This window comes from Aethalodelphis obliquidens, unplaced genomic scaffold (assembly GCF_003676395.1).
Source record: "Aethalodelphis obliquidens isolate GAN/ISIS:26980383/991018 unplaced genomic scaffold, ASM367639v1 scaffold40, whole genome shotgun sequence".
Classification (NCBI taxonomy): Eukaryota; Metazoa; Chordata; class Mammalia; order Artiodactyla; family Delphinidae; genus Aethalodelphis; species Aethalodelphis obliquidens.
The window spans coordinates 17,254,821-17,268,861 of NW_020837984.1; the positions used below are offsets into that span (position 1 = coordinate 17,254,821).

A 14,041-nucleotide genomic window follows, 5' to 3' on the forward strand; every position below is an offset into this window, starting at 1 on the left:
CAGAGAACATATATATGTATGTGTGTATATATACACACACACGTACCAACATACATACTGTGAATCAAAAGAAATAATGGACATCCTAGAGAGAGTAGGATTTTTCATTGTTATGTTCAAATAGTACTGACAGCAGGTAATACTTAACCTTTTCCATTTTCTAAACTCTTTTCTCAAGTTCAAGAATTTCTAAGTTCCATAGGCTCTTAACACAGGTTGAATGGATGTCCCCTAGAGCAGAGTCTCCCAGGTGTTAATGGTGAGCATTATGGGCAATATTCAGGTACTTAACCACATGACTACTTCAGTAACCAGACACAGAGCACCCCGTTGCCCATCATGGACAAAGAGCCCAAGGAGCAGAGGGAGAGGTTTTGGAATACAGGCATCAAGAACAGCCCAAGGTGAAGATGGATGGGAAGCTGGGATGGCTGAGTGAGGACAAACAGCACACACAGCTCCTGGCAGAAGCCCCGTATCTTTGTTTTCACATATTTCAGATACTTCTGTCCATCTGACGCTTTTCAGCCCCCCAAAACTCAGTATAACTTTTTAAATGGAATCAAATTGTTCATACTTTTTAATCTGCTTTATACATTAAGCAAACATTTCTAATGCTTTCCCATGTCAGATATCCTTCTACAATATATTGTAGTTTATTACTCTTTTAAATGGATATACCATGATTTATTTTACTAATCCTCTAGTACATCACTTTCAGGGACATCTTAAAGTTTTAGTCATTAAAAAAAAAAACACATGAACATCTCTGTACATGCACGTGTAGCTGTAGAATAAATCTTAAAACTATGTGGTGTTTTTAGTATTGATAAATAAAATTGCTCTCCTTAAAAGTTGTAACAGTCTACATTCCAACCAGGCATTCCCAGGTTGATAGGTATCATCTCCAATCTTAATATTTGTTTCATTTTTGTCATTTTATTAGGTGGCACTTTATTGTTTAAATTTGCATTCCTTTAATTCTAAATTGTAGAGTCCCCTTATATTTCTTCTTATGTAAACTGTATATTAACATGTATTTCTCAGTTTTCTATTAGAGTGTTCATATTTTTCCTATTAATTTGTAGGCTTTTTCTATGTTAGGATATCAATCATTTGTCATGTGTATTTGTAAATATTTTTATTTATTATTTACCTTTACATTTTTAACTTCTACGTAGAAAGTTCTTTCATTTTAATGTTGTCGTACCTATCAATATTTTCTTTCTGGCTTAGGAACTGTGTTTAGAAATGTATCCCTCACTCCTAAAAATCACATAAATATTCATCTATATTTTCTACTAGTTCCTTTATGGTTTTTTTACATTTAACTCTTTAGTTCATCTGAAATTAAATTTGGTACATTGACTGAGAAAGGAATCTAAGTTAATTTCAGTTAAAATAGTTAAGCATTAAAGAACATTAACAACAAATCAGAAGAGTTGTTACTTTTGGAGGGGAGGGTGGAGAGAGTCACTGAGAAGGATAAAAAAGAGAGATTTAATTTTGTTGGCAATATTATATTTCTTATGATGATTGGATAGTTGTTGTACAGGTCCATAAACTCTTATCTGAAATCTTGGGACCCAATGTGTTTTGGACTTCAAAATTTTGGAAATTTTATAAAGATAATATGGTATATATTGTTTATTATGTAACAATGGGCACTAGGACAGCATCCCATAATCAAATACAGTAATATTTCTGTATCAAAGTCAGTTACCCAAGATACGTGAATTTGCTATGCCAGGGACAAAACCAATATAGCTAGCCTCTTTCCTGAACTTAAATCTGTCATATCAAGAAAGAACTTTCATGCTTTGGTAGAAGACATTCCCCAACTAACACTAATTTTATATTTCCTTTGGCTCAGATTGCCTTGCTGCAAAGACTTCTACAGCCATGCCTTGCAATTCTGTCATCCAATAGTGATGGCTTTCATCTAGCAAGGAAGCAGACAGATGACATGAAGAGTCAACCGGGTTTCTGTGTGAAAGAAACTGATTCTTGTCATTGGTTCTCATCCACACATAGTTATCCCAAATAAATTTTAACTTAAAACAGTATCCTTTCCAGCTAAAAGCCATAATCCCAGTTATCTATGTTGCAGTATAAACTCCTTTCTTACTATTCAAAAATGTTTAGTACAAATATGTCACCTGCAATGTATTCCCCACTCTTAATGTTCATCAAAACCCCAAGACAGAGAGAAACAAGTCTTAGAGTCTCCTTACTTTGAGTTTCTGGGCTTCTCCTCTTACTTTCAGCAGTTCCGTTATAGAGTCCACAAAGCCCTGGTAATGAAAGTTACACATTTTCTCAATTTCTCGGTCATGATTGCGGATGCGAGTTTCAAGCTTCTCCATGAATCGTCCATGTTCCTCACCATCATAGACAGACCTTTTAAAAAAATGGCATGGAGATTATACCAGATTTACATCTAAGAAAGAGAAACAGAATTACAAACCCAGAAGCAAATTTATTTGGAAATCAGGTATTTAAGTTACATAAACCACAGAGTAATCCAATTGTATTAATGTTGCCCCAACGCTAGATGAGTATTTTTTTTAGGAAAATCCAAAATTTTGTTTCCTTATTTACTGAAAAATATGTAAGTGTTTGACAGTATTCATCACAGAATTCTCATCATAAAATGAAAGGACTGAATTACAATTCCTCCGTACCTTTCTTTCTCAATTAAACTAATCTAGAAAAACTTAATTTTGGATAAACCCAACTATACATTTACTCCAAGATTATACCCAAGAACCTGACACTGCTGGAGAGAAATCACGTAACTGTGCTGCTAGACTCAGTTTAGCTATCTTACGACAAATTTAAATTGGGCAGCCAGACACCAGTTAAAAATAATGAAATTATCCCGCCAAATACCACCACCAAAAAATCACTTTGTAGTCTCCAAAATGTGTGAAAACCTTCCTTCTCCTCTCCTCAAATGTCTACCCTCTCTCTGGCTCTCAGGAAAAAAAAATTCCTCTCCTCAACCAACCTACTTACATCTGAAACTCCTATTCTGTCCACCCTCCTATAACAATGGAAAAAGTATTTCAAGCTCTTATCTACAGTCATTCTTGTTGTCTCTAAGAACTTTACTCCTGCAGTTATTCCCTTTTATCCCTATCCTGTATTATATATTTCTCCCACTCCACTAAGTCATTCTCATGGCTATTTAAACATGACTTTAAGAAACCTGTCCTTACCTACACATTTCCCTCCAGCTACCATCTCATTTCTCTGCTCCCCTTCCCAGCAAAACTTCTTTCTACTTCCTCAACCCCCATTAGTTAGCATCCATCCTACTGTACCTAAAGGCAGCATTTGTTATGGTTTAAATATACCTTCCTTCTTAAAACACCATTTTCTCTAGACTTCAATGACACCACACTAAGTGATTTTCATCCTTTTACTGACATGCCTTCTCAATCTCCGTCCTGGGCTCCTCCTCCTCTATTCTTTTTGTAAATATTCGTAAAAGCTCTTCTCTTCCCTACCTATGCCCTCTCACCAAGAAATGCCAGCTAATCCCATGTCTTTATAATACTATCTATTACAGTGGTAGACTTTCTAATCTGTACCTTCAATTCTGAGCACTAGACTCAAATACCCAGCTATAATTTAACAACTCCAATTGGATTTTCAAAAGCCATCTCAAATTTTAACATAGAAAAACAAAAAAATCATCTATCACCAAACTATCTCCACTCCCAAACCTGATGCTCCCCACCACTCAGCTACCCCATCTCAGCTAATGGTACTATCCAGTTGCCCAAGTCAAAAATGCAAATCCAGGAATCACTCCTCATGTACCTCTTTCCATCATACACCCCATCCAATCCATTAGTAAGTCCTGACAACTCAACCTCCAAAACATATCTTAAAATTGACCACCATCCCTCCATTTCCACTAAAACCCTAGTCTAAACCTGTATCATTGGCACACTGGATCAATGCAATAGCCTCCTAAAAGTAAAAGTCTCCGTTCTGCACTCTTCATCCCCTCTACTCCCTGTCCCAATGCAGATACTCTCCACACAGCAGTAAAAATGGTCTTCATGAAGCAATAGTTCAGATGTAGCCTCATGCTTAAATCGCTCCAATTCGTTCTCTTTACAAAAGGAATAAAAATCACAAATCCTTACCACGGCCTATAACATACCACATAATCTAACCTCTGATTAGCTCTCTAACCTTGCTTCTCTCTAGGTCCCACCCCCTAGCCTTGCCTTCCTCCATCCTCTATGCTCCTGCTACAGAGGATTTTTTTTTTTAGCCTCTTCCTGCCTCAAGAATTTTGTTTTTACTGTTCTTAGGCTAGTAACACTCACCCCCTATATCTTCAAGCAACTTTCTCCTTCTCATCATCCATAGTTTGTTATCTATCTTCCCCCCAACCCATCCCAATTAGATTGTAAACTCCGGGGCAAGAACTCTGTCTGCCAATTCACCACTGTACCTCTACAACAGTGCCAGACAGGTAATAGGCAGTGAGTAAACGTTCATTGAGTAAATAAATAACATTATCTCTAAGAACACTTTGATCTCTGATATTTATTCAACAAATATACATTTGCTCATTACCAACATTTTCTGGTTCTATAATCATTTGTAGGTACCAGATCACCACCCTGGTCCTGTGGATAAGAGAGCACCCACTCCTCAGCAGATCACTTCCACTACCCAGAACTCAAGCAGTAACCATAGAAAATATATATACAAGTTTGGATTCCGGTAAGAATTCTGAACACTTACTTCAGAAAAACCAGAGCAATCCAGATTCATTCTCCTTCATTTCAAATAAAGGGACAAGATCTTCAAATAAATTATAAACAATCCCGGCTTTGACAACTAAGACATACTATAGCATAACCACTTGCGTAGAAGAGCTATTGGGAAACACAAGACAGAATCTACTATTGACATTTCAACTAACCTCAAAAAAAGCATAACTTTTCCCCTTCCAAAGGAAAGGAAAAGAAAGATTTCCATGTAAAGGCACCAGTATTCCTTGCCATTTGAAGAAGAGGAATAACCACGGAAAATTCATCAGTCTAAATGGCATAAGAAGATTATTATTCAATACTGAGACAAGCCTCTTGGTTTCAAATTCAGTTATATCTTGACCCATTAATACTTTTAAGTTAGGTAGTAAGTATACTTCCTTCTACAATGTAAAACTTTTTATTTTTCTCCCTCCAAAGATCTACATTAATATGACAAAAGATAACCTCAAGGAGAAGAAAATCTCATAGCTAAGAAATTCATAATTTATCCTAGCTCCCTGAACTTTCTATAAAAAAAAAAGTATAAATCAAAGAAAGGAAGAGTGGATTTTTGCTGCCTGACTGCATGGCCTTGGTGTTTAGCAATGTAATTAACTAGCTATGAGTCTTTGGTCAATTCAGTTAATCTCTCTCACCCTCAGCTTTCTCATTAGAAAATAGGAAGCAATCAATTAGAAATCCTCTTTAGCATCAGCCTAGCTCTAAATTTCTGCAATTCACTTCCACTTTCAAGTCCAGTCAGCAATAATGTAAAGATCATACATTTTTCAGAACAGTGTAAAGAGGTAGTTCAAAACAAGTTAATGAATTTTCTACATCCTTATCACTAGGCCCCACCTGTTTCTCCTATTTTAGGGTCTTTATGATTCTAATAGTCTCTTCAATTATAATAATGTTGAATAACATGAAAGATTTATAGTGAATCTCCTGAATATCTTGAGAATTTTAAAAGTTAGAATAAAATGTAAAACCCACACATCTAAAACAGGAGTTTTGGACTATATTTAATTAACCTGTGTTCCATGAGTACGCATCTGGAAAACCACAATTTCCAGATTTTATGTGTATAAGCAGAAGCACATATGTGTAATTTTTAAGGAAAACATCCACAGTTTTCATCTGGTTATCAAAGGGTTAAAAACCACTGATTTAAAGGTTTTGTTTCAAACTGCCTAACAGGAAAAGGCAACTATAATTAGTACCTAACAGTTCAACTCACATCAGCATTTCACCTGTATCTCAGACTTAGTGCTAACCAGCTATCAGATATAAAATGCTAAAAACAAAAATAAACAAGTCTTAAATTCTGGAAAAGTCATAGATCTCCTGAAATTAACCTAATATTGGTAATCAACATTGCACCTGAACAGTTATCTCCCTCCCCCACAATAAATGGATTAAACTGGAGAAAGACTGCCATCTAGTGATGGCCCATTTCCAACATGCTTTGAAACTTAAATTTGATGTGACCAAGCAAAGAGAGGCTGCTTAAAAATCTAAAAACTATATTCTATAATACTTGCTAGCCAAAGTCTTATAACTTGTCATTAAATGATATTTTACATAAAGTACTCTAATGTTTAAACATCCGTTTCTAATACAAAGCAGGATCTTGAAAACAGTCATATGCTTTTGACATGTGTGCCATAGGTATGTCACAATTAAACAAGACTACAAAATAAACTGCACCACTGGTTTAATTATTTGTGATAATCCAAAGAATATTCTGGTACCTAGTGAAATGTAAACAATAAGATATGTTTGGAAACTAGCAACTTTTAATAGCCTAAATTTTTACTCAACTACATAAATGCTGCCTTGTGGAGTCTAATTTCCAAAAAATCCCAAGTAAACCACAGGTTTTTGCAAAAAGTAAAATGTTTTACCCTAGTGTCCATATCTGACACATACTTCTAAACATTCCACCTAGATTAAGAGAGAGATTTTAATTTATAAAACACTTCAGGAATTCTATTCAACAAAAATATTTATGATTCCCAAGTACTGACTCATTACAGGATTATATCACTTGCAAGAACTTAACATCAGCTCCAATCTGTCAAATGAGAAAATAAATAAATAATGTAATGAGCATGTGTTATCTCATTTAAATCCTAGGCACCTTATAAATTAGACATTATTCCCATTTTATAACTGAGGAACTTAAAACCCAAGAAGATGAAGTAATTTGCCAAATCCACACAGCTAGAAAGTGTTCTCTGTAGTACATCAGTCTGTCTCCTTTTAGAGCAAAGGAAAGTAAGAAAGTCACATGGACCCCTAAAACGTTAGAGTTGAAAGAGGTCTCGGGGATGGAATACAAAGCTTTTATTGTACAATGGAGGAAACTGAAGCCAAGAAAAGTTAAATGCCTTAATCAAAATTATATTGCTTGTTACTGATACACCTGGGCCTGACTCCCAAAGAAAACAGGAAAAACTAATGCAATATGAAGCCTGACACAAAGCTAAGTGGTTTTTTAAAAGACACACACACACACACACACACACACACACACACACACACACTTTATGATGAGTTTGCTCCCTATTAGTTGTGCCTACACAACAGCTATTCCATTCTTCCTGCTGGAAGAGTTCCAATTTGTTCTGGTACTTCACCTTTCCATCCTACCGCAAAGGGTAAATACTAATTTAGACCAATCATGGTAATTCCATTCCCCTTGTCAGTGCCCAATTAACAGATGACACAAGTCACTGATGGAAGTAAAGGGAATTTTGGAAGTGAGGATCCAAGGAAAGGTTTCTTTCCTGAAGGATGCAGGAAAAGAAACTGCTTTTCCTACTTTGGACATTGTCCTATACAATGCTTAGGGATGAAGCAACCATCCTGAGAAGAGAGGAGATATTGCCAATAATCTGAGGATTGCAAAGGGGAAAAATGGAAAACAACTGGGTCCTTGATGATGAGCCAATCCTGAAACAGTCCTATCTCCAGCCTTCATGTTATGTGCATTAATAAATTTCCTATTTTAAGGGAAACTTCCTATTTCCACTTTGTCTCAATAGTCTGCTACTTTCAAAACAAAGTATCCTAAATGCACAACACTGTTCATTCTTCAAAGGTAGCAGGCAAATCAAAGAAACAACCAGCAACCAGTCAAAGTCTAAACATGGCTAAGGAATCCTGTTTCCAGGACCTAGACTGCTCTTTCTGGTTTTCTTCTTAGTTAAGAGTTAACTCTCAATCCACTCTTCAAATCTCAGCTTGCACCTTACTTTTTCTGGAAACCTTCTCTAATCACATAGACTCTGTTAGGTGTTCCTCCTTTGTTATTAATGCCATCACAGAATCTATTTAACTATATTCTGATTACCCATTCACTTGTCAGTTTCCCCACACCAAAATGTTAATCTCCTGTGTGTTGAGACTGTGTCTTACCCATTTTATCTCCAGCTTATAGCACAGAGCCTGGCACAGAGGAGATCCTCCATGTATGCTAAAGATAGAGAAAGAGAAGTAAGGGTAGGAAACTAACATGTGGGTTTCTGACTGCCTCAAAGATGGATGCAAAAGAGTATCATATCAAACACAGTTTATCTGTTGAGATGTTTTCAGAACCAAGGAGAACTTCAAGACACAAAAGACTGAACATTTTGCTTTTGTTTTTGATTAGTCCAAGAAAAAATTCCAGAATTTTTGTTCTTTTCTTTTTCATATATATGTTTTTTAACTTCTGTCATGGTTTTAGTCCTGAAACATTTTCTTCTTATTAAGCTCCATAAAAGCATCATTAGTATTTCTGTTTATTCCAAAAGTTAAAAATAAAGTAGAAAAACAGATTTGAGCAGGATGTTGAAAGAGAAACTGCAGGAGGTCAAGAGGATTTTAAAGTCCCCTTCCCTTCCTTACTTCAGTTTGTCTATCAATTTAATTCAGACCTTACTATGGTAATTTGGATGCTCTGAGTGCAAAATGTGAAAGTAGATCACTGTATATCACCATCCATGACAGGGGAAGCATATGCTAATTGATGAAGTCTAAGCTGAAGACTACACCCAAATGTTTTTGTACTGCCACAGGAGACCAAATACATTCAAATCCTTTTCCCACTTTGCAAATACGAAGGTATCCAACTGGCTTCACTAAGATAGCCCACGCAACCAAAAGAAGTTGTGATGGAACTCTCCCTCAAGGCAGGAAGGGAACCCCACACTTCCATGATGGCTATTTTCAAAGGGATAAAAACAGGGTAGAGAAGTTTCAAATGGCACCTAGCCAAAGAGCCTACTAAAACCCAGGTATTGGTTAAATAGCACAGGAAAGTGGAGAAGGGGACCTTGTCACAAAACATCAGTCAAATCAACAACAGACTATTAGGAAATAAACTAACGAAAGCAAGAAAACTCCAAATTAAGGATATGAAGACTGCTCTAACTACTACCATGATAATGTCACACTGTTAGAACAATTAATCAGCATAAGCAACTGAAGACACAAAAGCACTACAAGATATGTTAGTGGCTTCATCTTGGCCTCTGTATCAATTTGCATTAAGTGCAATAAGATTTATTTCATTGCAGCTTTCAGTGGTGGTCATAAAATCTGACAGCTAAAAGTTGGGTTTCAGATGCTACTGCCAAATAAAAGAAATACTCCATCTACAGCCTGGTGATACTGATTGAATCTAATACGGTTGGTATATACAGGGTTATAATTAACACTGGTAGATTAGCTCCAGTTTCACTGCATGGAATTCAAAGTGTCAAGTTTAACACTTAAACAGGTAAAGCTAGAACAAAATGAAACTACTGATTCACTTACTATCCACCACCATCATAATGTGTCTGAATCTAGTGTATGTCAGTAGAACTCTTCAAGATCCTTTACAAAAGATTTAAGTATTTAATTTAAATAATTGCTCTGAAGAGCTATGAAAATATTGTAAAAGACTGCCTATTAATTGAAGAAATGCTTCAGATTCTCCACACTTAAAATTATCATTATGGTTCCAGTGACAGCGATCATAAAGGTATTCACACAGAAAAACAAACCAATGGGGGACAGGTATTAGAAACACTTAAGTGAATAGTCCTGGTCTCCTTATGCATGTAGATTTAATGTGGGTCTAACAAAATTAGACCAGCCAAGTTTCCCAGAATCACTAAATCACACTATAATAAATGTGACGTCATTTGTAAATGTGTATGTTGTGTATAGTATGTATGTACCTACATAAGTACACATTATATACACATATATGTATGTTATATAGTGTGTATGCTATATGTATGCATCTGTGATACACACACACACATGCATGAAACAAACACACACGCACATACTTTTCTGATTTTCTGAGAAAGAACCAGACTTGCCAACATCACATTCAATTCCTGGTCTAATTTCACACCCCATGGCCATAAATGATCACAATTTAAGACACCTTAAGTCTATAAGCAATGAAGACCCTGAAAGGAGGATGGATAAAAGGTATGAGAATAGTTTCCATCCTAAAACATGATGGAGAACTAAGTAGGCAAAACAGGATAAAGTTCCATGGACAATATGTAAGACTGGATATACCATGAAAAACCTTTCTACTACTAAACTTCTAAAACTGCTGCATTAAGTTTCTAAATCTTTTTTAGTGCGTGGCTAAGCAAAAAAGAAAATAAGGAAAATTTCCAGAGGCTAAAACAAAACTAGAACAGGACTCCAGATTCTACCAATCCCTTATAACCTAATGCTTCTTTTTTTTTTTTTTTTTTTTTGCTGTACGCAGGCCTCTCACTGTTGTGGCCTCTCCCGTTGTGGAGCACAGGCTCCGGACACGCAGGCTCAGCGGCCATGGCTCACGGGCCTAGCCGCTCTGTGGCATGTGGGATCTTCCCAGATCAGGGCACGAAGCCGTGTCCCCTGCATCGGCAGGCGGACTCTCAACCACTGCACCACCAGGGAAGCCCCTAATGCTTCTATTTTATAGCTATATAGAGAACAAGAGACAAAACCTAGGGCCCACAAGAGACGGGGAGTCCAATGAGAGGCCTCCAAGTGAATAAAGCCAAGACACCCAAGGGCTACACCCTTAGTGAAAGATGTAGAAAAATTCTTCCCCATAAAAGGTGGCTGAAAGGAAACTTCCTTGTTTTGGGCAGGGAAGCGGGGAGACGTACTCCTGGGATAATTTGAAGCCACAACCTGGCCTTCTCAGCCAAAGTGAGGGCCCATGTTCATATTTAATATTACCTGTGTGGTCTGAGATATCTCAAATTGAGAATTTATTTTAAAAGTCTGGTTGTTAGTACCCCAGAAAACTGACTGAAGAAAAGGAAAAGCTTCTCTAGAGGAATACATCTTAACAATAGTTCTAATTATTTTCACAAATAATAACATTCCTTTGAGCTGAACTCAAGTATCAAAAACCATGAAACACACAAGGAAACAAAGCATATAAACAAGAATCAACAAAAACAACAGAATCAGACCTGCTTGAAAATAAATATGTATAAATCAAAAATGTGTAATATATTTAAAGAAACATGAGGGAATTACCAAAACAAAAACAGACACACTGGAAAAGATAGAACTTTCTGAATAAAAACTATAATTACTGATATTTAAAAATTTAATAAATGGGAAGGGACAATATTTAACTAGGAAGTACGCGTAAAACTTATACAAAATGCAGCACAGAGACAAAAGATGTAAAATGTCTTAGTCTGTCAGGCTGCTATAACAAAATACCACAGATTGGGTAACATAAACAACAAAAATTTCTCTCTCACAGTTCTGGAGCTGGAAGTCTGAGATCAGGGTGCCAGCATGGTCAGGTGAGGGCCCTCTTCTGGGCAGCTAACTTGTATCCTCACAGGGCAGAAAGGGCAAGCAAACTCTCTGGGGCCTCTTTATAATGGCCCAGAAAACTAATCCTGTCCATGAAGCCTCCACTCTCTTGACATAATCACCCCCAAAGGTCCCATCTCTTAATCCTCTTAATACCATCACCTTGGGGGTTAGGATTTCAACATATGAATATTGATGGGACACAAAACACTCAACCTATAGCAGGAAACAGTAAAGAAAGGTTAAGAACATGGAGAATAGGATGGGTTTAATGGGAGCTCTAGTAAAAAATAACAAACAGCTTCCCTGGTGGCGCAGTGGTTAAGAATCTGCCTGACATCTGCCTGCAGGGAATACGGGTTCAATCCCTGGTCCAGGAAGATCCCACATGACTCAGAGCAACAAAGCCCGTGTGCCACAACTAGTGAGCCTGCACTCTAGAGCCCGCGAGCCACAACTACTGAAGTCCGTGCACCTAGAGCCCGTGCTCCACAACAAGGAGAAGCGACTGCAGTGAGAAGCCCGAGCACCGCAATGAATAGTAGTCCCGCTCACCGCAACTAGAGAAAGCCCACATGCAGCAATGAAGACCCAATACAGCCAAAAAATAAATAAATAAATAATTAAAAAAAAAAAACATGTAATATTCGGAGAAATAGCTGAGGATTTCCCAGAATTGATGAAAGATACAGGAAGTTGTTATCCTCAAAGTAAAAAGACAAACCTATAAGCCTCACCAAAAGAAGTCCCCCAACAGAGGAAGAGCACTCTTCTCTATTCAGCTCTATCTACCAACATTTAGAACTGGCTGCCATTCTCTTTATGACTCAACTACAGTTGTGTGTAGAACCTTATACTGATGGAGCTAATTATACAAATACATGAACCGTTAGCAGCATCCAAACATCTGGTGTGTCTTTTGCCAACTCATTCTTCCACGACTAGAACATTTATTCCCAACTATTGCCATTCTCTTTAAGAGTCCAACCTTGATCCAGCAACTTACTTTTGCCACCTAATTTCATAAAGAAAATACAAGCTTATTAGGCATGAATCTTCTTAATTCCCTGCATTCCAATATACAAGTCTATCTATATCTCTATCTACCCTTACATTTGTGCATTCCTATCTCAATAAAACAGACAACTTACCTTACTTATAAGACTAATCCTATGTTCTAAAAACCTCCTTTCCCCTGTACCCCATCAATACTTTTTTAAATGTCTGTACTTTTCATGTTTTAGCTCTACTGACTTCTTTTTCTTAACAAAACATGTCCCCTCTTAACAAAATAACTTGGCGCTTTTTTGTGTTTTTTAAATGAAGTACTATTAAATTAAAATCTCTCTTCCAATAATTTTAATCTGGTATCCTTTCTCTTTCCCTCTTTCTCCTTTCACAGTTAAGATTCTTAAAAGAGCAGTCTATACTCACTTCCTCCATTTCCTCAAATTGGATTTGCTCTTCGATCCAGTGTAACCTGTTTCTTACCCACATCCCCCCAATGAACCTATTCTTGCTAAGGTCAATAAAAGCCTACTAATTGTCAAATCAAATCATTTACTTGACTCCTCTTTTATATGTGCCATCGCTAACCACCTCCTCTTTCTTAAATATCTACTCCCAGGGTTTCTATTACATTCCCCTTCTCAGTCTCCAATAATTCTTCGTCCTTCTGGCCCTCAATACCTGCTTGGACTTCATCTCTTCTCATTCTTCATATTCCCTCGGAGATATCACCAATACTTCAGCTTTCACTGTTAATTAAACATCATTGGTTCCCAAATCAATAACAAGGCATATCTTTCAAATCCTGTAAACCTGAATATTCAACCACCATTCATCCTCAAATACATCTCAAACAGTGCATGTCAAAAGTTAAAATCATTAACTCTTCTACCCAAACCTGCACATCCCTCCTATATTCACCATCTCAATTGAAACAACCAGAGCCACCCAGTTACCGACACTAGAAATACATAAGTTATCCTTGACGCCTCACTCAACCTCACACCTCCCTCCAACTAATCAATCAATCACTAAGGCCTCCCAATCTAATTCCATAATAGCTTTTCTATGTTTTTCTTCCTCTCTATCCTCCTCTGCTACTGCCTTGCCCTGCGTCATTATCTCTCCTCCAAGCAACTGTTTTCACCTCCCTCTCCTTACTTTCCTAAAAATCCATGTTCGATACTTCTCTCACAGTAATCTTCTTTAAATGAAATATAATCATGAAACACACACACCACACACACACACAAACACACACGCACACCACAATTTAGGATTAAGTCCTGCCTCAGGATCAAGTCCAAAGTCCCTAGCATAGTATGTAAGACCCCATCCATGTACAGATTTATCTCTGAATACTCCCCACACTCACTCTACAACTCTGCTTGAAGTTCCCTGAGTGTGCTATGTAGTCCCTCTGC

The 14,041-nt window shown here is 37.1% G+C and overlaps 1 protein-coding gene across 10 annotated transcripts in view; it reads right to left on the reverse strand.

The window, feature by feature from the left end:
* The window catches only part of EXOC6B (exocyst complex component 6B), a 696,544-nt gene that overhangs the window by 609,279 nt on the left and 73,224 nt on the right, over positions 1–14,041 (reverse strand). For 8 of the 10 annotated variants that reach the window (XM_027131993.1, XM_027131994.1, XM_027131995.1 and 5 more), the window contains one exon: positions 2,235–2,400. In XM_027131993.1, the coding sequence (XP_026987794.1) occupies positions 2,235–2,400 (166 nt within the window). Of the gene's footprint in view, positions 1–2,234; positions 2,401–8,204; positions 8,305–14,041 lie in introns of those variants that run through there. The other 2 variants (XM_027131999.1, XM_027132003.1) reach the window with 2 other exon arrangements.